At 48.2% G+C, this 24048-nt stretch overlaps 1 protein-coding gene and 1 long non-coding RNA gene across 3 annotated transcripts in view; one reads left to right on the top strand and one right to left on the bottom strand.

Annotated features, from left to right (window-relative positions):
- The window catches only part of LOC140215262 (uncharacterized), a 167258-nt gene that overhangs the window by 20413 nt on the left and 122797 nt on the right, over positions 1 to 24048 (top strand). The window lies entirely within an intron of this gene.
- On the bottom strand, positions 15644 to 23495 carry LOC126547148 (adult-specific rigid cuticular protein 15.7-like). 2 transcript variants are annotated; one of them, XR_008608960.2, is made up of 4 exons: positions 23452 to 23495; positions 20241 to 20330; positions 16770 to 17167; positions 15644 to 15999 (listed from the first exon to the last, which is right to left on the bottom strand). XR_008608960.2 is itself a non-coding variant. In XM_050195026.3 (4 exons), exons 1-3 carry the CDS (start codon positions 23461 to 23463, stop codon positions 16829 to 16831), a joined length of 441 nt encoding a protein of 146 aa, XP_050050983.1. In that variant the 5' UTR covers positions 23464 to 23495; the 3' UTR covers positions 15644 to 15999; positions 16782 to 16828. The 2 variants fall into 2 exon arrangements, 1 of the variants encoding a protein (XP_050050983.1); XM_050195026.3 differs by having other exon boundaries at positions 16782 to 17167.

The following is a 24048-nucleotide window of genomic DNA, read 5'->3' as shown; positions in this document are numbered from 1 at the left end:
TCTAGAAGTCCGACTCACCGCGTCCTCGCGAGCGAATATGTTCGCTCCATGCTGGATCCCAACGCCTGGTCGTTCGCGTGTATAGTCACGCGAATCGTGGCGCGTTCGAAGGCGGCCACGCGAGGCGGTCTCGCAGATGCATCGGTCGCCGCGCGCTCGCGGGAGACGTCCTCCGCCGCGCGCCGACCCGCCGGGAAAGAGGGGCGCTGCACGCGCGGCAGGTCCGTGCGGCCTGCTCCCTGTCTCCAACCCAAGAGGCCAAGCGCCTTCCCTTTCGGCGCCCGAGTAACCCCGCCGCGGCGCGACGGTCGCGACATCTCTCGCACCGCGCTTGTACCACGCCGCAGGCGCCAGGCCACGCGAGCCGTGCGGGAAAACAGCATATCAGGGGATGCGCTATGCGGGAAAACATCAGGGGACGCGCGAGAGTCGCGCATCCCCACAGGAGATAACCCACTAGTAGAAACTTCATCCGTTTTTAGTTTTTTGAAAGACGCAGCGATCCTAAACGAAATATAATATATCACAGAACTACTAATTCTTAAAATTATTACCCAGTTTTTTCAAGCATCTTATGATGCACCTCACCCATTTTCTCAGTCCTGAGAAGAAGGCTGAGGTCTTCATTTGGTTTGTTGGGCTCCTCAGAGTCCTTGTCCGGACAAGGACCTTCGCTGAGGATACCCAATTTCGAAATAAATTATACCATGTGTTTGGCGCATGATAGCCTGAGTTGCTTATGCGCCATAAAACCCAATACAATACAATACAATTCATAAAGCTTTTCATTCGTAAGTGCTCTTGCCATTGGCCGGCCGTCTTAACTAGGTATATGTCGAACATTGGGATTGGCTGGAATTCGCTCTTACGAACAATTTTAGCGTAACAGATTTTCGTGAATACGTGCTTAGAAACTTTGTGAATTCGGGCCGAGTGCCTTTCCTGAAGGTCTTCAGTATAGTGACCATAGCTTGGAGTGGCCGAGGTTATCATTATCTCAGCTGCTCCCCAATAAAGAACCCTGAAACAGCATGGATAGCCGTGTGTTTTTGCTGCGCTCAATGCGACCGAGCGTTCTGATTCGTCGAAGGCATATTGCGTGAAGTGAAGCCGTCCATGGCGGGCGGTGTCCAGCCGGCTTGTTACCGCCGGAGGTCAAGCAGACGAAAGAGAGAGCAACACAGCGCCCTCGTTCCGACGGCACGCTCCCACAGCTCTCACGGAAGGAGCTTCTAAACTCAGTGCACTAACATGAGCCTTCTTCGACAGTGTCGATGCTCACCCCGGGAACTGAGAAGCCTTTTTACTCAGCATCTATTGCACCGAATTTGATTGTGATCGTTCATTAAAAAAAAAAAAGGGGGGCTATGATATACAGGTGGCAGGGAGCCCATTCCTGATTTAGGCTATTGATGTTTTTTTCTAGTTTGTGATAAACGCCAAATTAAAGAAAAGACGAATAAACAAGGTTTACAACTGTAGACCATAAAAATAAAAAAAAATGACATCACAATTTTGTAAATTGTAGCTATTCAGATATTCTCTAAAGTTGAAAAAATGCGTGTAAAATACACCGCTTTGAAATATACCACTGATTTGGACGGGCGATTTTTGCTACATCTTCGTATATAACACGTTCGAATTACGCGTCGACACTTGAAGTTGGGCAAGTTAATTACTCATGCAGAGACAAAAAAAAAGTAAAGCCGCTCGTTGAACACGACAAACAATAAGAAATTATATCGGTGCTGTGAGTGTAGCTTCTCCATATTGTTTGTCCGTCAACATTGTTATGTTTGTTTTGACAACACCTATTCAAGGCAACGCGCGCCCACTGGCACGCGTTATTATAAACTTCTTGGTCAAAATTTGGACTCAGTTACATATTTCGAAGCGATCATACACCGCAAAAACGATGGGATGGCGCTTGAGACCCTACTTTTGCACCGTGAATTTGCTTCTGCGTTTCTTGCTGCTTTGGTTAATCACTCGAGCATCGTTTAAAAAATTTACTTTATTGCTGTGTATCAAAGCTAACGTAATGCTGTGTATCAAAGCTAACGTGAACTCTACCTACGGCGCTGTAAAAGAGATCATAGCTTTCTTCTTGCCTGTAATGCACATAGAGGCATAGCGCGGTTCTTGATTTAAGTGACAAGCAGCGTGCATGGCTCGGGCAACGATGTCGTATGTTTTTTTATTATAATGCTTTGCCTTCATCGTGCATCTTATATATGTGTTTGCACGGTTCATGTAACATATTCTTGGTGTTCTGTAATAACGCCAACCGTAGTGTCTTTTCTTCCTCCTCCGAGACAACGCAACATTCCCTCCGTTCTGTACACACACACACACACACACACACCTATATATATATATATATATATATATATATATATATATATATATACATACATATATAGGTGCACGTGTATAGCAGCCTTCCGGCACGGCCAATTTTCCTGTTTCTATTGTTGTTTTTGCTAAGCTGAATGGCAGAGTTCTACGGAGTTGTTAGTGAGCCAGCGCGCGCTGTAATAACAGTGGGAATCAAAAGTTTTCACCGTGGGATGTGTTTCTAATTCAGTACTCCGGCTTGAGCGCGTATGATTGCACCATTCCTCAGCAGTTAATTGTGAGTGCCGAAAGTTATCCGCTGAGCGTTGTTTCCTGGTGGAAGTCTATTGTCGGCAAGCGCTCTTATTTAATGCCCCTGCTACTTCAGTAGAGCAACTTTTCAAGTGCGTGCTGAGCACCGTACTCGCCAGCCAATTTACCATTAGCGTGAGGCTGCTTTTTTTTGTATGGCCTTGGAGATCGCGTTATATAAGGCGCTATAGGAGAGCATCATGTAGGAATCAGGACGAAAGGTAAGGGTTGCGTAAACGTGCAAGCTTTTATCGTCAATGGACAGGGTCCAAAAAGTTGTTCAGACTGATGCACCACAGTTTTCTGTCAGCATGAATAAATGGTATCCCAGCTAACGTTAGCCAAGCTGTTGTGAGAAAAAAAGGAAGAAAGCAACACGGTACAAGATACGGCTAAAGAGTTACGGTGTTCAGTCATCTCAACGAACATCGTACATTTTATGATCGCGTCTTGTATCGTGTATTTTTCTTAATTTTTTTGGTATTACAACAGCTTGGCTAACGTTAGCTGGGACAACCAATATATCAAGATGTGGGTTAATAACAACGCTCACTGACCTACTAGGGCATATAGCACATTATTGGTGGCAATTAATTGCGGTCTTCACACGCCCCTCACTTACTCTGCCCCCCTACACGGGCGCACTTTTCTTCCTGCAGATGTGGTAAGTGGTAAAGGGAACAGGCATGCATTTTGACGCAAATTTGGAGGCGTATTTCTCGATACTGGCGCTAGGCAAATAACTTCTAGCAAATGGGTAAGCTCAATTGTGGTCTAGCTAACTTCAAATTTGCTGTTACAACGTGTCCTCCAAATGTGGTAATTAAAATTATTATTTGGTGAACTTTAGTCCATTATCTATAAATTTGTAATTGACACATGCTCCATAACAACCGCTGTCGCGAATGACGTGATTCAAGAGAAATTGTCTTTGAACCCCAATTACTCAGCGTTTTATATTTTCTTAAAGAGTCTTCACTAAAACACTCGGCATAACAGTCGTCATGGCCATGAACAATAAATATGTGATCGTGTCATTTTCAGCTATATTGTAAATGCAAAGTTGGATGCACATCAATGTACAGGGAAGTTTGTATTCCGCACTGACTCGCCGTTGTGTGACATGTACTACGATGGCACAAGTGCCTGTGTTTCACATACAAGGGAAGAAGACGAAGTGACTGCGAGCCAGGACGCGTCGCGTCGAAGCCCCGCAATTTGCTCAAATTAGGTGTGATTTTTGCGAAACCAGTGCCATTGCACCGCGGCATCACGTTTATGAAGATATATGCTTCACTTCAAGACCATTTTCGACTCTGTGAGTTTATTTTGTGCACTACCGCGAGGACTTTTATGCCCGAAGCGGGCGCTACGTCCGCTAACCCTAACGCCGTACCCGCCGACGATTGCGTCGCTTGGACGGACGCCGGGGCTCCCACCGGCACAAAGACATCTACCCAAGTCTTGCCAACGGCACTACAATGAATTACAAAGTGATCGGCCGAGAAATCGACCCCTCGGAGGTTTCCGTCAGGAACGGGTGGTGCGACATCGCCCCACGAAGAGCGACCAAGCCTAAGTCTAACCTCAACATGGCTGCCAACGTGGCAGCCTCCGGCGCCAGAGCCAAAGCACCCAAGCCCATGTCGGCCCGTAAAGAAATCATCAAGGCAAGTAGAATGCCCTTACTCCCGCAAAACGAGACCAAAGTAGTAATTCGCATCCGCGGCGGACTGAACATCGCCAAAACCGAACACGTGGGAATTGTGCAGGCCATTCAAGAAGCAGCCGGACTCGAACCGATGCAGTGCGACGGGGACACGATTTGCCCCAACCTCAAACAGAACATCATGGTCGTGAGTTCCCCGCTACCCGAAAACGTCAACGGATATTTGAAAATTCAGAGCGTCACCATCGCCGGGCAGACGTACGAGGCCTTCTCCTACCAGACTGCACCGGACGACACGTGCAAGGGAGTCATTCGCAACATTCCGCTCCACCACACGCAAGAAACGATAACCAGGTCCATCGTCAACCCGAGAAACCCACTCGCACTGGCGGCGAAGCGCATTAAGGAAACCGGGACGGTGATCGTAGTCTTCGAAGGACACAAAGTTCCCAACCACGTGATGTACGGATGTGCATGGGTGGAGTGCTCGCTCTACAGGAAGCAGATCGCCATATGTCAGGCTTGCGGGAAACTAGGGCACCGAGCAGACGTATGCCCCACACCGGAGAAGCAGACTTGCAGGGATTGCGGCATTCCAGACCCCGGAGAAGATCACGCTTGTGAAGAAGTCTCTTGCGCGCTGTGCTTCGAGAAACACCCCACGGCCAGCAAGGAATGCAAGAGCAGATACCAGGTCCCGTACGTAGTACGCAAACGAAGAATCGAGAACAAGCAGGCAGCCGTTGCGTCCAAGAAACTTCGAGAAAAAGTGACGAGTCTCTTAAGGCAGAACGGCGCAGGTGCGGCGCAGCATCCAGACGGACAGCGCGAGCCTAGAGGACGCTCCAGATCCAGAGGGAGCTCGGGATCCCGATCGGCCAGCAGAGGTTGCAGGAGCCGCTCCCGCACACCCGGGAGCCGGGGCCGCTCCACCTCGGGCGTGCGCTTCGCACCCGCGGCCGGAGCTAACAGCTGGGCCCAGCGAGTCAAGGCGACAACGGGATGCCAGGCCTCGGCAACGGCAGGGACGCTGCCCACTAACTCCGGGCCACTGAGGGACCAATCTCAGGTGAGCTTGCAAGCGCGGCCAGAGAATACTGTACACAAAGACATCTTAGAGAGAATCAAAGCACTCGAGCACGAAAACGCTCAACTCAGACGCACAATGACAGATCTGGCTAACGAGAATAGATTGCTTAAAACGCAAATTAGCTCACCAACTGCACATACACAGGACATGCACATGGACACTTCACCCAGTCCGAATCCCTCCAGCGTAGCGGAATCAGAAACGACTAGTCAAAGCCCACCCGCCGGCATACCAGTCACCAAGAAACGCAAGGCCAAGACCACGGAATGCGACACGCCTGCCAAGGACATAGACGGTAAATTGGACAAGATCCTTAGTACCCTAGGTCAATTACAATTCGATGTCGAGTCACTAAAGAAGGGGCACGACAGACTAGTAGAGGCGGTCGATGGCCTAACGAGCAGGGTAGAAGTGATGGAGAAGGGCTTCGGTGCCAGGATCGAGGGCCTCGAGAGGACCGTCTTCACTCACTCCACGGCACCGGTCAACTCCCCTGCCTCCCCCATGGTTAGAAGGAACACTGCAACAAGCGATATCGTCACAACCAAAATGGCGGTAAAGTCCGCAACCATAGTAGAAAGCAAAAATGGAGAAGGCAAATAAGCGAGAACCAGCCGAAAGGCACCAAGCGCAAACGAACAATCAAGGCAAGCTTATAATCTGGCAATGGAATTGTCGCGGGTTCCGCAACAAGAAATCGGTCTTGCAACAGCACATCAGACACACTACAGACAAGCCGGACATCATACTCATTCAAGAGACCAACACCGACACACCCACACTTCCGGGATATGAAACAATTGCCGTTCCACCAATAAAAGCCTGCAGCGGCGTAGCGACGTTTGTCAGTAACAGGCTCGCGTGGGCCGAAATTGACAGAAGTAATCCGGACAGCAAATGCGAGCACTTGTTCATCGAAGTCTTTCCCAAAGGCAAGAAGGCTAAGAGCATACTAGCACTGAACATGTACAGCAGCCCGAACCACAGAACGCAAAGTTTCAGAAGACTGTTGAAGAAGGCCAGGGACAAAGCCGGGGACAACCCACTGATTATTGCCGGAGATTTCAACGCCCCAAACGTAGAATGGGGCTACGGCATCACCAGCGCCAAAGGCAGAAATCTTGCCACCGATGCGGAAGAGATGGGCCTCAACCTTATCACGTCCGCGCTCTACCCTACCAGGATGGGCAACTCGGTCTCGAGGGACACCACCCCAGACCTCACGTTCGTTCTCAACACCGAGGGGGCCACCTGGCATAATACCGGCGAAGACCTCGGCAGCGACCATTACATTGTGGAAACGTCAATAGCAATCGCCTTGAAACCACTACGAAAGTGGAGATACACGGATTGGGATGCGTTTAGACAGATAAGAAAGGAACGTACTGACAAGCCCGCTACACTAGAACAGTGGACGCAAGAACTAAAGGAGGACGCCCGCAACGCGACCAAGGAAATAGAAACAGATGTCCAGACAATCGGGATGGACGCTAAGCTCGCTCACATGCTGGAAGCGAAAAGATCCATACTGCAGAGATGGCGTACCCAGAGACTCAATAGAAGACTTAGGAAAAAGATTGCACTACTGAACAAGGACATTGAGCACCACTGTGTGGTACTCTCCAACCAACAATGGGACGAAGTATGTGCAAGGGCCGATGGCAGCATGACATATGGAAAAACTTGGAACCTACTCAAACACCTTCTTAATAAAGGTCAAACCAGGAGCTCCCAGACCAAGGCGGCTGACAAGATAGCGAAACGTGAACTCAAAAACTCCAACGAGCAGGAATTTATGGCAAGACTTGCCGAAAGATACATGCCACTCTCGAGCAGCCAGGAAAACGAGGCCGAGGCATCCGGTTCCCCGTACACGGGAGCAGACAATCCCGACCTCGATGAACCCTTCACCCTGGAAGAAATCAGGACCGTCCTTCAAAACTTGAATAGCACATCGGCCCCAGGTCCGGACGGTATTAGTAACAAGGCCCTTCGTAACTTGGACGAAGACTCCGTCCAGTTCCTAGCGGATCAAATCAATCAGGTCTGGGCTTCCGGCAGGGTCCCACCGGAATGGAAGAACGCCACCACGGTTCTCATTCCAAAGCCCAACAAGCCCTCGGGCGTCGAGAACCTCAGACCCATATCACTGACGTCGTGCGTGGGTAAGGCGGCGGAACACGCCATTCAAAACAGAATCTCCAGATTCCTCGAAACCAAGGGACTGTTACCACACACCCTCATCGGATTTAGACCCGGTCTATCAACTCAAGACACCATGATTTTAATCAAGCACCAAATCATTGATGACCCCATTAGAAACGCCAAGGCCATTCTTGGGTTGGATCTAGAGAAAGCGTTCGATAACCTCTCTCACCAATACATTGTGGACACCATTTCCGAACTCAACCTCGGAGCTAGGTTCCACTCGTACGTCAAGTCATTCTTGGATAACAGGACGGCTACGCTTCGATTTGCCGACCTCTCCACGGAGACACTCTCGCTGGGGAGCAGGGGCACCCCCCAAGGCTCGGTCATCTCCCCTATGCTTTTCAACCTTGCCATGGCGGGACTTGCTGAGAAACTAGGGCAGATCCACGGGCTCGAGCATACCATATACGCAGATGACATCACCATGTGGGTGTCCAAAGGAACCCCGGGCATGGTGCAGGACATCTTGCAAGAAGCAGTGAACGCCATAGAAGAATTTCTAATTCCCACAGGACTCAGATGCTCGCCTACCAAGTCGGAGCTGCTCGTACGCAGACCCACGCAGAAAGGCCGCAGGCCATACTCGTCAGACTTCGACTATAATCAAGAAATTATCGTACGAACCACTTCGGGACACGCCATACCGTGCGTCGACAAAATCAGAGTCCTGGGTATGATCGTAGAGACTAAAGACATCAACGCCTCTACGGTTCAGAAGCTCATCACCAAAACCAACAACGCTATTGGGCTCATCAGAAGAATTGCCAATAGACACAGGGGCCTCAAGGAACATAATCTCATCAAACTCATACACGCGTTCGTCACCTGTCACTTCGCATACGTTGCGGCAATGCTCAATTGGACACGATCCGAAAGAGACAGACTGAATGCCCAAATCAGAAAGGTCACCAAGCAAGCCCTCGGCATTCCATCCAGCACCAGCAACGAGAAGCTGGGGCACCTGGGCATGCACAACACCCTGGAAGAAATTGCCGAAGCCCAGCAGCGCGCCCAGCTTGCTAGGCTTTCGACGACGCCTCCGGGGCGCACGATCCTAGAGAAGCTAGGCTTTGCACAAGGACACATAGAAAAAGACTATGCGGACCTCCCACGGGACATACGCGCCAGGATCACGGTCCGCCCTATACCCAGAAACGTACACCCCGAAAACAACAGGGGCAGACGACAAGCGAGAGGACAATTCCTTCTTAACCAAGCCTTGGCGAACCGTGAACGCTCAGCTTTTGTGGACGCGGCGGCATACACGGGGAACAAAGCTTTCGCAGTGGCGGTTGTGGACGGCCGCGGATCCACAAGATATGCAGCCACGGTAATTGCAAGGAAGCCTGAACAGGCCGAACAGGTTGCGATCGCTGTTGCGCTCACCGACGACAATCTTTCCCATATCTACAGCGACTCCATAGCCGCTATCAGAGCTTTCCAAAAGGGCACGGTCTGCGCACAGGCTCTCAAAATTGTTTCAAAGAAAGAGATTAAGAAACACTTCATATACTGGTTCCCGGCACACTTAGGACCAAAGCTCGGCGACGTCCCCAACCTTAACGAGGCGGCACACGAGGCTGCGCGCGCGCTTACAGACCGCGCGGCTTCACCCGACCACTCGGAGAATAAGGACGCGCCCACTACATACAATGAAATCACTAAACACTACTACCTACAACGCAGACAATATAGCACGCCACACCGCACGCTCACTCGAGCTCAAGCGGTTACACTCAGAATGCTACAAACAGACACATACCCCACTCAAAACAGATTACACCATTACATGCCTGAGCTCTACGACAAGTCCTATTGCACCAATTGCAATACATCCCTTAACGTTTATCATTTACTCTGGCCGTGCTCGCAAGCTCATGTAAACTACGAACAGGACAAGCGCAAGTTTGAGGAAGCAATCCGGAGCGAAGAACTCGCTCCCCAACTCTGGGCCGTCCAGCAGGTCCACGACGCCGCCAGGAAACTCAACCTCCCGGTTCCGTCGTGGGAGACGCCCACTCTATGAGAGCCCAAAGCCCTCGTGGCCTGCAGGACCTGAATAAAGTTGATTTCCTTCCTTCCTTCACATACAAACAAAGAAGACAGAAAACGAAGAAGTTCAGAATGGTATGGTGGCACCATTGTGTCACTTGGCGTAGTGGCACCTTTTGTGAACGTCTTTGACTCGCTCAGGCCCTTCGCGTGCGTGCGCGAGCTCACCGCGGCTTTCCTCCCCTCCCACCCTCCCTCTCTCTATCTTATCTTTCTATTCCCCCTTTCCCCTCCCCCAGAGTAGGGTAGCCAACCAGGCTCATTTCTGGTGAACATCCTTGCGTTCTCTCTTTATTTCCTCCTCATTTGCATAGACTTGGCCGGCCCTACCAAAACGACAGCAATCACCAAAAGAATCACAGCAAAATAAACCTTTGATGGACAGCCCCTGGCGTCTACTCTCGGTGGTTTGCCCGAGCAGGACAGGCAAGGGAATGTAATGCTACAATCGCTAATTAATAGGATCTCCATGATAATGAACACGCTGCAAATACCAGCAGCTCGAAGTGCTCAGCAAAAACTGGATGTACTATATCCAGTGCTTGCTAGCACCATGGCTCGCCCAATAGTCTCCTTTCGCACTGAAGTTAAATGTGCGTCGACCTTCCAATGGAATGCCAGAGGTCTCAGCACCCGTGTATCAGACTTTCGCCAATTCTTTTTTACAAATTTCTTCCTTATACTGGTCATTTTCGAACCAAATGCATCGACTTCACTCAGACTGTCTGGTTACGAATCTGTCGTCTTGCCCACATGTGGTGTGCGCAGTAAGGTAATCATCTACATCCGCACAGATTTCACATATGTCGCCCACGCGGTAGAGCCTCACGATGACAATCAATCTGTCTGCCTACGTACGTGTCAGAAAGAAGATTGTGTCCTTCAGACTTATTGGAGCCTACGTATTTCCAGTGGGCCACTTGAACATCGAACTGCTTAAAGAAATATACTGCTAATGACGAATGGCCCTTGGTTTATCACAGGTGACATCAACGCACATCACCAACTATGGGGAAGCACTCAGATTGACTCCAGAGGCACGACCCCTTTGCTGCCGATCATGCTATGCGTTCTGTGAACGATGGCAGCCCTACATATCTGCGGGGTACGACCTATACTAGCTGCTTAAATGATATTGCGCGACAAAAAACGACACGGACGTGAGAGACGACACACCAAGCGCAAACTTTAAATTCAACTTCAAACTTCAAACTTCAACTTCAAACTTTCAACTTCAAAGTTTGCGCTTGGTGTGTCGTCTCTCACGTCCGTGTCGTTTTTTGTCGCGCAATATCATTTAAGTAATGGATTACCAACTTGCCCGGAATGCTGCTCTCACTATACTAGCTGCTTGGACTTGACTTTGGTGCCACGGCGCTTCGCCACAAGCGCCCATTGGTTTAGGACATAGACACGCACACGCACGGAAGCGACCATATTCCGACATATATTAAGATGTGTGGAGTTGAGCAATTCTCCTCAACTATCTTGCGTACAGTTTATTGGTCAAGGTTTAAGGAGCACATGGATGACGCATGAATTGAATGGAATTCTGGGGTTTTACGTGCCAAAACCACGAGATGATTATGAGGCACGCCGTAGTGGGGACTCCGGATTAATTTTGACCACCACGGGATCTTTGACGTGCCCCAATGCACGGGGCGCTGGCGTTTTTGAATTTCGCCGCCATCGAAATGCGGCCGCCGTGGCCAGGATTCGATCCTGCGACTTCGTGCTTAGCAGCCCAACACCACCATCGTGGAGGAAGAAGACCCCCTACCCTTTCCCCAGTGTAGGGTAGCCAACCGAGCTCAGTCTTGGTTAAGCGCACTGCCTTTCATTTATCATTATCTCTCTCTCTCAATCGGGGAAGTAATGAAAGCATCTAACTGCTCGCTTACAACGTGAGCAAGGCAAACATATTCCGATATGGAACTGGAGAGGCTGCGTGCGGCACATCGGCCGACAGAAAGAAGGTATCGGCGCACGAAGTCCGTTCTAGATCTGAGGTCATACAATAGAAAGTCCAACTTTGTATGGATAAATTGGAAGAGAAGCGATGGAAATCTTTCTATCAGTCGCTTGATTCCCAAAGATCGCTCTCGCATATATGGAGAACAATGAGGGGTCTTCCTTTATGTCCACATCAATGGGAGCCCTTCTCTGCTATAGACGCTGCTCGCAGCTTGAAGTGGCTGAAGAGTTATGTGCGTGGGTTGCTGGGTCGATGGTCATCACTATACACGCATCACTGAGTGACGTCTCTGAGCCACGTGTACCAGAAATGAACGTGTGATTTTCACTCAGAAGAGCTCGATGCTGCGTTGGCTGGCGACCTGCAGGCGTTCTTCATCAACGGTGCCAGATGCCATCGCGTACGCTGCCCTATGCCACCTTGGACAGGACGCACGTGGTGAGCTGCTCAAGTACTACAATGAGTCGTGGCACAATGACATCGTTCCTAAACAACGGAAATCAAGCCTCTTGATCGGTTGACTCTCTCGGTGGAAAAATCTGGCTTCATCATGTTTCCAGGTAGAGGAAGACGGTATGCGCGGCTGAAGATAGACATTGATCAATCTTGCCTTCGTCAATTGAAGTACAAACGCTTTTTGGGCGTAATTATTGACTACCGTCTACAGTGGCGACGAGCTGTGGACTCTATTGTGACATCACTATCTCCGCGTCTCAATGTGATCCGTAGAGTTGCAAGTGAGCAATGGGGAAATCACCCTTCTTCAATGATCAGGCTGCACGATGCACTAGTGACGAGTCGAATAATGTACCAGCTCCCTTTAATTTCCCCCTCACTATCACAGCTGGAACGACTTGAGGTTTTGCACAGAAAGGGCCTAAGGAGGGCTCTTGGCGTTCCGCAGTCTGCTCCTAATAATGCAGTACTTTATGAGTCTCTATCGAGACCTCTTAACCTAGTCGCTTCACAAAGGCTATTGATGCAAATTGGCCGCCTCAAACAGACGATAGCCGGTCGAGCCCTTCTACAGAGCCTTCGAAAGAGATCCGAGTCCCGAGCGTACTTGGCCCTTAATACTATTGGTTACCTGGGTCTTGACGCTAGAGGTCGAACTAAGAGGTTGAATCCACCTTGGTCTTTCGCGAGCCTCGATTGTTCGTTGACAATTCCTCACGTTCGTGCTAAGCGGAGTTCTCCTTTGGCGGCAACACGTTCGCTCGTACTGGAACATCTTGAAACTGAATATGCACGTCATCTTCAAATTTTTACTGATGGCTCTGTGGACAAGGTCAGAGGATCTAGTGCAGCTGCTTTTCATATTCCCGCTTTAAAGTATGATTGGTCGGTTCGCTTCACTACAGTCGTGTCCTCCACAACGGCCGAAAGCGTTGCCATTGAGGCAGCCCTAAAAAAGCTACGGCTTTGTACGCCTCAACCCGTAGTCATTCTTACAGATTCGAAATCCGCCCTTCAAAGGTTAGAGTATGGGTTCCCTACTGATGCTTTATGTCTAAGCTCCCTACGCTCGGTGCACACTCTCCTTATCAAAGGCTTCTCCATACGATTCCAATGGGTGCCCTCGCACATAGGTATCATAGGCAACGAGATGGCGGACAGCCTTGCCCATAGAGCGCTGTCTGGGAATCCTTTGAGAAAAGTGCCTCAAGAGGACAAGAGACTCTTCAGAGAAGCGGTGTCGTGCCACTTCCACTCTTTGTGGAGCTCACCTCACAAGCCATGTGTGACTAAGGGTCTCAAAAGAAACCAAGCCACTTTACTGCTCCGCATTCGCACGGGCTCTGCTCGTACCCCTGCGTGGATGTGTAAGACTGGCCTGGCGTTGTCACCATTATGTTCAACGTGTGGTGTGTGCGGTGACATAGAACATTACCTTATGTGCTGTACTCTGTATGACGCGGAAAGGAGCGTGTTATTCGGGTCCCTCAAGAGGACAGGAATTCCCCACAGTTCTATACAGGACATTGTTTTCCCGCGCGGGAACCGGTTAGATAGGAAGGAGGTTTCTCGCCTTCTTTTAAATTACCTGCAGGACACGGATTTGGCCTCCACATGGTGACCTTAGGTGTGACTATGTGTAGTGTAGTTGTGAGGTCTGTGTCTGATTTATATGATTTATGTATTTTAAGTGTCGCTACGGTGGAGCAATTGCCGGCAGCTACTGCAAGGCTAATCCCACCAGTAGCCTACAACCACTCAACTCAACTCAACACTCAACGCATTCCGAAATCTGTGGTGTCTGCTCGATTTATCATCACACATTTCAATCAACGGTCAACCTGTATCCTACGTTGAGATGCATCGGTTTCTGGTTATCATTTACTGCATCTTCTCGCGGAGCGCCCACTGCGTCTATCTGAAGGAGTTATCTACCATTGCGCAGATTTTCAAATTTCTCTGCGGGAAAAGTTCCAGGGCTTAAAGTCTCCCTTCGTTGTGGAGGGGGGGGGGGGGGGGGGCTCTTAGGGTGGACCACACACACGCACACACGCACGTACAAACGCACGCACACACACATTCATGTTAACTTCATTTGGCAGTGAAGCCAACTTTCTCTATAATTAAAAAAATTATGGGTTTTCTGCAAAAAATATATTTTTCTCAATGTATTTCGGAAATTTATTTAATGTTGCGATTCAATCAAGCACTTAGAAAGAATTGACATTTTAGAGACGTTTCTTCAATAATAACTCGGGAGGTGAGGGGTTAAAGATATGTGAGCTCAAAGCAAATAAGTCTAGATGCAACACAGAATATTGGCTGCCTTGCTTCAAGACAACTTCAGGCACTACAGCAATATGTTTTATGGTTTCACACCTACTTATCTACAAAAGCAGACAAACTGCATGTGTATTAGGTATAACACATCATTCATAATGCGCCACTAAACGAATGAAAATTGACTGGTAACCAAAAGAAACCAAGGTGACCCTTCACTAATTCACGAGCTTCACGCTCAGATGGCTCGTGAAACAGTATGCTGTCCCAAGAATCTTAGTCGAACAAGACTGGTAACCGTCATGTCCAGTCCCTCGGAGAAATGCATGCAGCACTACCTGCTTTCCTGTTTCTTTTCATGCCACATCAACCGATCAATCGTGTTTAAATCATTAATTGAAAAATTGCCGCTTAGAATTACCCCGCACAAGGCACTATTGGCAGTAAAATCACATCCAGGGCTTGTCGAATGGGTGTCGTAGTGCTACAATTGACCTGCCGAGGGGGTCGGAGCCCTTCCTTACCTTTGTAGAGGACGGGCGCTGCCTGGGAACTTCGTCTGCTTGCACGCAAAATGACACAAGCTTTCTGGAGCTCGAGTGCCTCGGATTGCCGATTAAATAAGCTGGACCCCTTGCTACGGCTACAACTGCCTTCTAGCCTTTCCCACGGCGAAGCAACCTTGCTGTGCCGCTTGTGACTGGGAGTGGCGTGTTCGAACGTTTATTCCTATCGTATGAATATGTCCGATAGCCCGACGTGCGACTCCTGTGCGTGCCAGGAAACCATCGAGCACCTATTGTGTATCTGTCCTCGCTACGGCGCCCTACGCCTCTCTATACGGTCAACTTTAAACCGACTGGACTCGAGACCATTCTCTGACTCAAAGATACTCGGACTGTGACCCCATCCGTCACTGGCACAAAAAGCGATTCGTGCACTAGTAGAGTACTTGAAGTACACCGGTTTGAGAGACCACTTATAGTGTCCCTGTGCATCATCCCACGTGCACTCAGTGCTTCCTGTCCTCCTCTTTTCCTCTTTATATTCACCCGTTCCCTTGCCTCCAATGTAGGGTAGCAAACCGGACGCTCGTCTGGTTTAACGTCCCTGCACTTCGTATTCTTACTTTCTCTCTCACTCTCTTTTGCTTAGATAAAAAAAGAGAAATACCTTAGGTTGCTAGGACCGTTTTTAAACACAAATTATCAGCCGTAGCATTGTAATTTCAAATTCCTTGAAGAAAAATAATGAAAGAGAGTTCGCATATACAAGGAATATTTATTTACATATAGCGTTAATCACAGGAACAAAGGAACACAAGCTTTCGGGGTATTGTCAATAAAAGTTTCGTCGTGCCAAGAGATGTTATGCGCAGTTAATATTTAGAAAAGAATACATATTGCCATAATAGAATGGCCGAGACTGGCACCATTAAGGAAAACGAGACGTTGAAACTAAGTATCAATGCAAGCAGCAACAAGACTAGAGACAACACGGGGACGAAGAAGAGCCTCAGCAGCGATCAGCAACGGGAGTCACGGAAGATGACGTACAATCACGATGCACGGCAGGTACGGAGAGAAGTCAGCTTGAAAGAGCAGACTCGGCAGAACTCTGCATCAGTAGAGAAAAGCAGAGGAAAAAAAAGGGCGGCTCCGTTAGAAGTGGATCATGAAACATCGTGCTGTCTTACCCACGCTTCAAAGCAGCAAAATGCTCCATTAATCGTTCGTTGTAATTTTATTTCACTCAGCTGGGAAAAAATTCTTTACTTTGCGTCACGTCTAGCTTACTAGAAAATACACTTTCGGCGTGTCTATATATGCAGACCACCGACAGCCAAGAGCGTTCGCCGAAATGTTTCTTGCTTTTAGCAACGGTCTTAGTCAGAGGCAATAAATGTGCTTGTATACCTCTTGTGATTTGCTCATCCAACTCGAGCCTGTCAGTTGTAGTAGAAAGTCCTAAAAAAAAAAGAAGAGAAAGAATCCGTGCTAGACGGCACAGTTTGATTACTAGTCAAGGAATGAGTTTTCTGGATGGCACAAACTATTTGGCACGCCTTATCGCTGCAGTGAGCTTCCCGTCAGACAAAATGTTTATGCACACACGCCACCTATAAGTTATTTCTTTACCGTGTGCTGGTATGCCGCGAGACGTGCATAATTTGTGTTCCCTCGAGAGTATCCGAGCAAGACACATTAGAGCAGCGATTTATAAAAGCCTCCCAGAACAACCTTCCAGCACTCCCCGCCCCCAACCCCCAACCTTACCCTAAAAGGAAACCCACCGTACTGCTACAATAGTGTTCATTGGCGTGGTGTCTTTTGTTAGTTTTCTTAACTTTCAGCGCCACACGCGTGCTGCACATTTCAGTTACGTACATGGATACGCACTAGCGCAAGCGTAGATGAAATGTGCGTAGGCGATTCACTCGAGCGACTCAGCCGTAGAAGCCGCCATAGCCTCCGTAGCCTCCGTAGCCACCAGCGAACGGGAAGTATCCTCCTCCGAATCCAGCCGAAGGCACTACTGGTCCCTTGGCGGACACGTATGGCGCGGCGGCGGCCAGGCTCGTCTTGGTGCCGGGCTCATTGGTGCGCACCACGGCGCGGAAGCCGAGTTTGTCGGCCACGTAATCGACGCGACGGGCGCGGCCATCGATGTCGGCGAGGCTGTAACTGCCCACTACGGGTCCATATGCCGCGCCGGTCTCGTAGCGGCTGTTCCTGGCGCCCAGGCCGTTCACCACGTTGTAGCCGAAGCTGTAGCGCCCGAAGTCCTGCGACCACATGCGCGCGCTCACACGTTAGCCTCTCTGCAGTAGTAGTCGCTCGCGTCTTCGCAACGCCAACAATGCTTTGCATGACCTTCACAGCGGAACATGAGGCGTCATGCAGTTTGCGAAGGTGCGGCCCATTTAATATTATTTATTGCGATGAAGACTTGCCTTAAAGTATAACGTTTGGCGTGTATTATATGTGTGCTGCAAGGACATTTTCACTCATTTTAGACGTGTGTTTACGATGCAGATTGCGAAATTATTCTCGTAATAAGTTCTCCACTCGCAAACGGGCCGTAAACTTCATTCGGTTGTATAAAATACCCCATTAGCTCTAAACTCTATGACAGGATTACTTTCCTCTAATAAAAACAATTGAGCAATATATGAGTGAAATTAGAAGAAATCAAAACGGTAATTATTCGACTTAACACACTTTTATATTGCAGTAGCATTCAAAACGAAGCACAAAAGTTGAAATCGTGGGCACCTCTACCTACAGATTCATGAATTTAGTGATAAGCATTCATGCGCTCAACTAGAATCGCAGTATTGTCACTAAAGAAGCAATCCGTGTGCAGGGGCGCTATAGCGTAAAACTATTCCAAACTTTTCTATTCCAATCCTGCAATCAGCCCACCGCGATTGGTCAAAAACTTTTTTGGACCACCCCCACTTGAAGTGTCCGTCACGCGACGTCACGAAAACCGCGATAGGGCCCCATCTGATATGACGTATAAAGACTGATTATGCATAATTTGACCGAACAAAATAAAATAGTTATTTCTGATTCGACGCCTTTTTGACATTAACCCTGGGCTATTGGTCAAAAGTTTTCGGGCTGCACCCACTTCACCTGCCTTTCACGCGACGTCACAAAACCGCAAAAACTTTCCGCGTCAAAGTGACGCGTACGCGTTAAAGATGCATTAATATGCCGAACAAAACTGAATTTTCTTCTGAATAGCCGCAGGCTGCCTCGTTCCGAAAGGAATAGAAGATGGCTGCCGCCGAATGCTCCGGCCCTGGCTACTCGCCCTTGCCGGACTGCATGGGTTTATATGCGTGTCATAAAACTTTTTGCGTGGCCGTGTAACGTTTTCGAGAACTTTCGGCACGTTTACGACCTCGTTCTGCCAACTCTTCTTTGCTGATGATCCGTTTTAGCGTCATTCTTAAGCTTCCGTTGCATTCCGCCGCGATTGTCGATGAGCCACCGCAATCTAAGTAAGAGAAAGCGGACCAATCGCAGTCGCTGGCATCACTCTCTTCATCCGGTTATCGATATTCAGTGCAGTGGCTCGGCCCCATCGAACCCCTCCACTTGAGCATGCTCCTCGCCTCTTGTGAGCCAATTAGGTAAGACAAGCCGCTCAGTACAGGCAATGTTATTCGTTTTTCAAGTAAACAAAAGTGACCTCCCATGAACGAGGGGAGCATTTGATTGGTTTGTTCAGACAACCCTGCGGGTGACCGCCCGATGCTTGCGTCAGCGGTTACGCAAATTTGACGTCAGGAGATTGGAATAAAAACATATTGGAATAGTTTTACGTTATACGGCCCCAGGAGTGGCTGGGATTGCTGTGAATTTTGTATGTAACTCTAGTTTTCATAATCTATGCACGTACGGCACTCAGGACAACCAAGATACTTCTCATATTAAGAGGCCTACTGACACAGCTACACCTTGAGTTTGACATCGCAGATGTCGATCTGTGAACGAACCTAGCGAAGAAGAGGCGAAAAAAAAGAAAGCTTAGGGTAAACCACAATACTAGCATATTACTTGCTATTGTTACTCTAATAGCGTGTTACTTGCGGAAGAGAATCTTTTGCGGGCCACTAAAGTGAAAGGAAGAATTCCGAGAATAAAACATAGATATATTTTTTTAAGAGTAAGATGTTTGGTGCACTGAGAGAGGTCGGCAGTGTAAAACAGGTATGAAATTAGACATCCTCATCACCGAGCTTTCGAGAAAGCTCATGCCATTTCATTTCAGTGACTACCGGGCCACTGAGGAATTACCGGCAACGACAGGTCAGGTGAAGCTACGCGCTTGGATCGCCAGCGAGATTAGTGCGTACCAATGCTGTTGTCGAGAACCGATGCAGCGCTGAAGCTTGATTCACTTGCTCATATAACGTTACACTTCTGCACTGGAATTCGCAAGATTTTGTTGACTCGCGATTGTATTTACTCGACCTTGATTCGTCTTGGCCTGGCACATGAAATGGCTCTAAAGTTGTGAAACAACTTTATAGTTCACTTGTGGTTGGGCGTCGCATTCCCGAACAATTATTCATTCGTAATTGAAATAGCCAACAGCGCCGCATGCCACTCTTGGGGATGGCATGAGACCCCGCAGCGCATTCTGTGCCACTGACAAACTTACGACTTCGAACGACATGTTCTGCGCATGACCCTTAGCCGCTTAGACGACAGACCGTTCTCGGAAACAAAGATATTGGGACCTCGGCTGCAGACCCTCTGCACAAGGCCACCAATGCGCTAAGGCGCTTCTTGGGGCAACAAGACTAGACGAGCCCTTGTGACTGTATACGTGAGTGAACACTCATCAGCAGGTGTGCGCAAAGTAACTCTCCTTCTCCTTTCTTATCTTTTCTTTCCCCTTTCCTCACGTGTAGAACAGACAACCGGCCGTGACCTTGGCTAACCTCCCTGCCTTTCCTTCTTATTTGGATATATACCTCTTTTTACACCATGTCCCATTTCGCATTAGGGAAAGTTGACTATAGCAGTAAAGGTAAGAGCAGGCACAATAGTTCTGTGCGTATTGCACAGTTGCGAGCTGCCACTCTACATAGGCTATGAGCACCAATTTTTTTCTCAAGTAACCTCTTTAAATTGTACAGAAAATGCGAGAGAACATAGCAAATGCGGTATACAAACCCGGTCTGAAGCTTTCCCGCCTTCGTCCCCAGATATTTCATGCACAACTCCTACCTTTCATATACCACTACATGTACCTTGGGTTGCGCTCATGACACTTATTTAACCATTAGATATTGTCGCTAGAGATTGTTTATAAAGACGCCGTGGACGTGAGCTTACATCTTGCTTCCGATGTGTTGTACTAAAACCTCCGTGTGGGGCTATGGCTCCGGCTGCAGCCATTGCTGCTAGGCTCAGGATGGTTGCCACCTGCAGGAAGTTTTGGTGCAAAATATCAACCCATTTAGCCAATCCTCACATTACGCGCTTTATTACGATCATAGCTCAGCCAACAGTAACCGGCCAGACAGTAAATAAACTTGGGATGTAGCTATGTAACTGTTTGTCGGCTAACAAAAGAACGTAAATTTGTTAAACCATCAACGTCTCCAATTATCAGTGGTCCATCTGTAAACGACGTAGCACTTCAGAGAGGACAAGATGCCAGTAATACGTCTATATGTGTGGTTCGTTCTTCGAAAATTATTTTTGTTTCTTAAGTCAACTAGCGCTGACCGATGGATAGCGATTTCGGCATTGCCAGGTCTCGGCACATTGCTCATCCATTGAAGGTGCAAGCATCATTGAGACGCCATCGACGCCCCATCGCGAATACGGGAGATAAACATTGTTTGCACATCTTTCACACATGATTGACTGACTTTGCTTGTGCGCAGTACGCGCCGCTGTGATACAGCAGCGAGTACTCTCTTTTGAGGCAGGATATGAGCGACAAAAAGATGCAAGTCTGACGTCATGCGTTTCAGGGCCCTCGTTTCGGCTCGCACGCACACACACAAGCAGGCAACACTCGTTATATTGTTTACAATGCAGCCCTGGCATGGAGCGACTTTATTAATTAAAGTAGGTTCTGGGGTTTTACATACCAAATCTATGATATGATTCTAAGGCACACCGTAGTGGGGGACTCAAATAATTTTGTCTAACTGGGGTTTTTTAACGTATAACCCAATGCATGGTACACAGGCGCGTTTGCATTTCGCCCCCACCGAAATGTGGCCGCCGCGGCCAGGATTTGATCCCATGCCCTCGGGCTTGGCAACACAACGCCAGAGCCACTACGCCATGGTTCTGGATTTCATTCATGTTCCATTCAAAATTGATTATTTCTACCCTATTAGCGCTTAGCTCGAACGAAGCCTCGCTTTCGTACTACAATGAAATGTAACTAATATTCATTCTGTGAAATAGCCGTGGCCGCCTTGCTCGCACGTTAACCGCGTGCGCTAATACTTAAAATTTCTGGCCAGTATATTCACTGTTTAGACTGCTGTTTTTGGACAACCCGAATTCTTTAATACTAGAACACTGAATTCGGGAAAACGTTTGATGATACAGAGCAGAAAACGAACGCTATCGTCGTCTCTGTGGTTCAGTGGCTGTGGAGGGCCGCTGCTGAGCGCCACGTCGCGGCCATACGATAGGGCTGGTATGAAGCTTTCGACGCACATTAAAGAAAAAAAAACTTCGTGATCGTAATTAGGCCGGAACCCTGGATAGCCTTTGTGTTTCTTTGGGAAGTTTTAAATCAATCAAGGAATGAATGAATTACAACAAGCACTGAAGTGTTTTTGACCTCGCAGTCTATATTTCGTCCTTAACAACGTCAGGTTCGTTAAATGTATGCCAACAGAACAGGGGCTACATAAGCTGGCTTTATGATATCTGATATTACGAAAGCATGTGATGACAGTATGTCTAGTCATTGTTCTTCGAGCTGAGTAGCCGTCGCGGTAATAAATTTTCCCTACACCATGTCTTATCGATGCTTCTGCATCCATAGGTCCGAGACTGACGGCCCCGTCTCTGAAAGCGTCGCACTGAGAACAGGCATGCAGGTTATTCTTACGCGGTAGAGAGTAGTTGGCATTGTCGACTACGAAAAAAAAAATCGTACATGCGGAAAGTTTAGCTACATAACTGGACGGTCGTCCAAAATAGATTGATTTTTCAGGAATCAACTACCAGATTCTACATCTTAGGTCCATTGTTTAATTCAGTAGGGCAAGTTCAGCCGCGCTCGTAGGATGTCCTGGTATGCCTTACGTTCTGAACGAATGAGGGAAACCGAGAGGCTCGATGAAATATATCTTCGAAGCGACGATCGCATGAAGCCAACAGACATTCTTTTGTTCATTGTCTGTTGGCTTCAAGTGGTTATTTGTTCAATGTACTACACAAAGAAACTCGCAAACCTTCTTTCCGTTTGACTCGCGCAGACAAGTAACCAGGACATTATGACGGCTAAATTCCACCAATTTTGTTCTTTAATTTTCTGTTTTAGCCATCATGTTGTTTGCGATTTTATCGCTACTTTCTGATATCTTCGCTCAACTGCTGCAGAGGTTATGCACGGCACACCACGGCTTGAAGATACACCACAGCTTGAATATTTCGTCAGTCTAGTGCCTGGATATCATATATTAGCCTCAGTATGACCGAGAATACAAGAGTCAGTGCACTGGAATTAACTCACGATTTCTCTTATGCGTTTGTGAGTACTAACACGATCGTGATTTGTGCGCATATCTTGTAGAATATGCGCACACTTTTGCGTTTCATTTCCCATTAAATTGGTAAAGAAAAAAATAACCCCTCAAATTATGTTTAAGATTTTTACGTTCTGTTCGTGGTCAACAAACATTAGTGCTCGTCACGGATGGTTAAAAAAACGTTTTAAACGCTCAACACGTTCATTCTTCATACTGAGCACGACGCATGTGAAATAAACCACAAAGCACTGTGTGATACCACAATCATTAGATTCACTTATAACTCTAAGAAAGCGAGGTTCACCCGCTTAGGCTTCGCTTCAGTTCCATTGAGTCATTGAGGTCATAGAGGGGAACAACAGCAAAGCCTTCAGCAAAGGTGCCACATTTTTTTTGAAAACTTGAAAAATTACCAAGACGCTACTATGGGGAAGAACCAACACGATCTCGCTCGATTCAATTTTGAAGTAGCGCCAGAATTTAGTTCTATCTTTCAGTGCCATTGTAGTGCTTAAAGCTTTTTGAATGCTTCAACACACAGGCGAGAAGTCAGCACTGTGATGTTGCTACCCTCGGATCTTCTGCTCTATATTGGCACCAACAGCCAAGCTATCTACACTGTCTTTACGTCGCGCATGCGTTTCCTGTTTCGATACAGCGGCTAAAGGCTTCCATCGTGATAACGAGCAAATGAAATTCGTTAATCCTGTAAACGTTCAAAGCACCATAAACCTGAATCTAGACAACGCGCTTGTCTTTCCTTCACAAAGCGCAAAAGCGCATTGTCTCTGCAACTCACAGAAGGACAACGGGCTTACCTTTGCGATCATGTCTCTTCGTAGGTGCTGTTATTCCCAAGTGACACGCTGTTTGCTCGCGCTGGCCTTATATACTTGGGCAACACGGCCGGTAACTCTGCGGACATCCTTTTTTCTTTGTTTACAATGACCTTAGACATAAGCAGGGGCGGGGGCGGCCGCTAGCTTTTTCGCCCCAGAATCGCCAGCTCCGCGCCACCTTTGCATGACGCGCGGCATCGTTGGGTCAAATTTGAGCGACCATAACCGGGAGACAGGTTATGTCGCTGAACAACGAAGTATGGAGCGGAATAGGCTCGCTTCGCCTTTCCAGCGTGTTTTGCTGGCAATTTGCGACCGGGGTGCGGCCTTATTACCCACCAGAGTTTCGTTCGCGCTTTGGTGGACTTTGCGCCACGTGCTGACTGCGCACCTCGGTCACATGCTGGCGTCGTGCCGTCTTTTTGCCCTGTCTTTTTTTTCAGCATTCTTTCTCCGAAAATATTTAACGCAAAAGAAACACGCGGGCAAAATCGTTACAAAGCACCACTCCATTTGTGCAACCGTGAGCAGTAAATTCGACCTTCGTTCCACCTTTTACTTGCAAGGTTGAGGGCC

This window comes from Dermacentor andersoni, chromosome 1 (genome assembly GCF_023375885.2).
Source record: "Dermacentor andersoni chromosome 1, qqDerAnde1_hic_scaffold, whole genome shotgun sequence".
Classification (NCBI taxonomy): domain Eukaryota; kingdom Metazoa; phylum Arthropoda; class Arachnida; order Ixodida; family Ixodidae; genus Dermacentor; species Dermacentor andersoni.
The sequence above is the reverse complement of the archived record's forward strand: the minus strand, read 5'-3'. Positions and strand labels throughout refer to the sequence as shown.

What these genes read in the sequence shown, in the direction of transcription:
- LOC126547148 (XM_050195026.3), bottom strand. An exon ending in CAACACATCGGAAGCAAGAT is followed by an intron (nt 17,168 to 20,240) that starts GTAAGCTCACGT and finishes ATGTGGTCGCAG; the next exon opens with GACTTCGGGCGCTACAGCTT.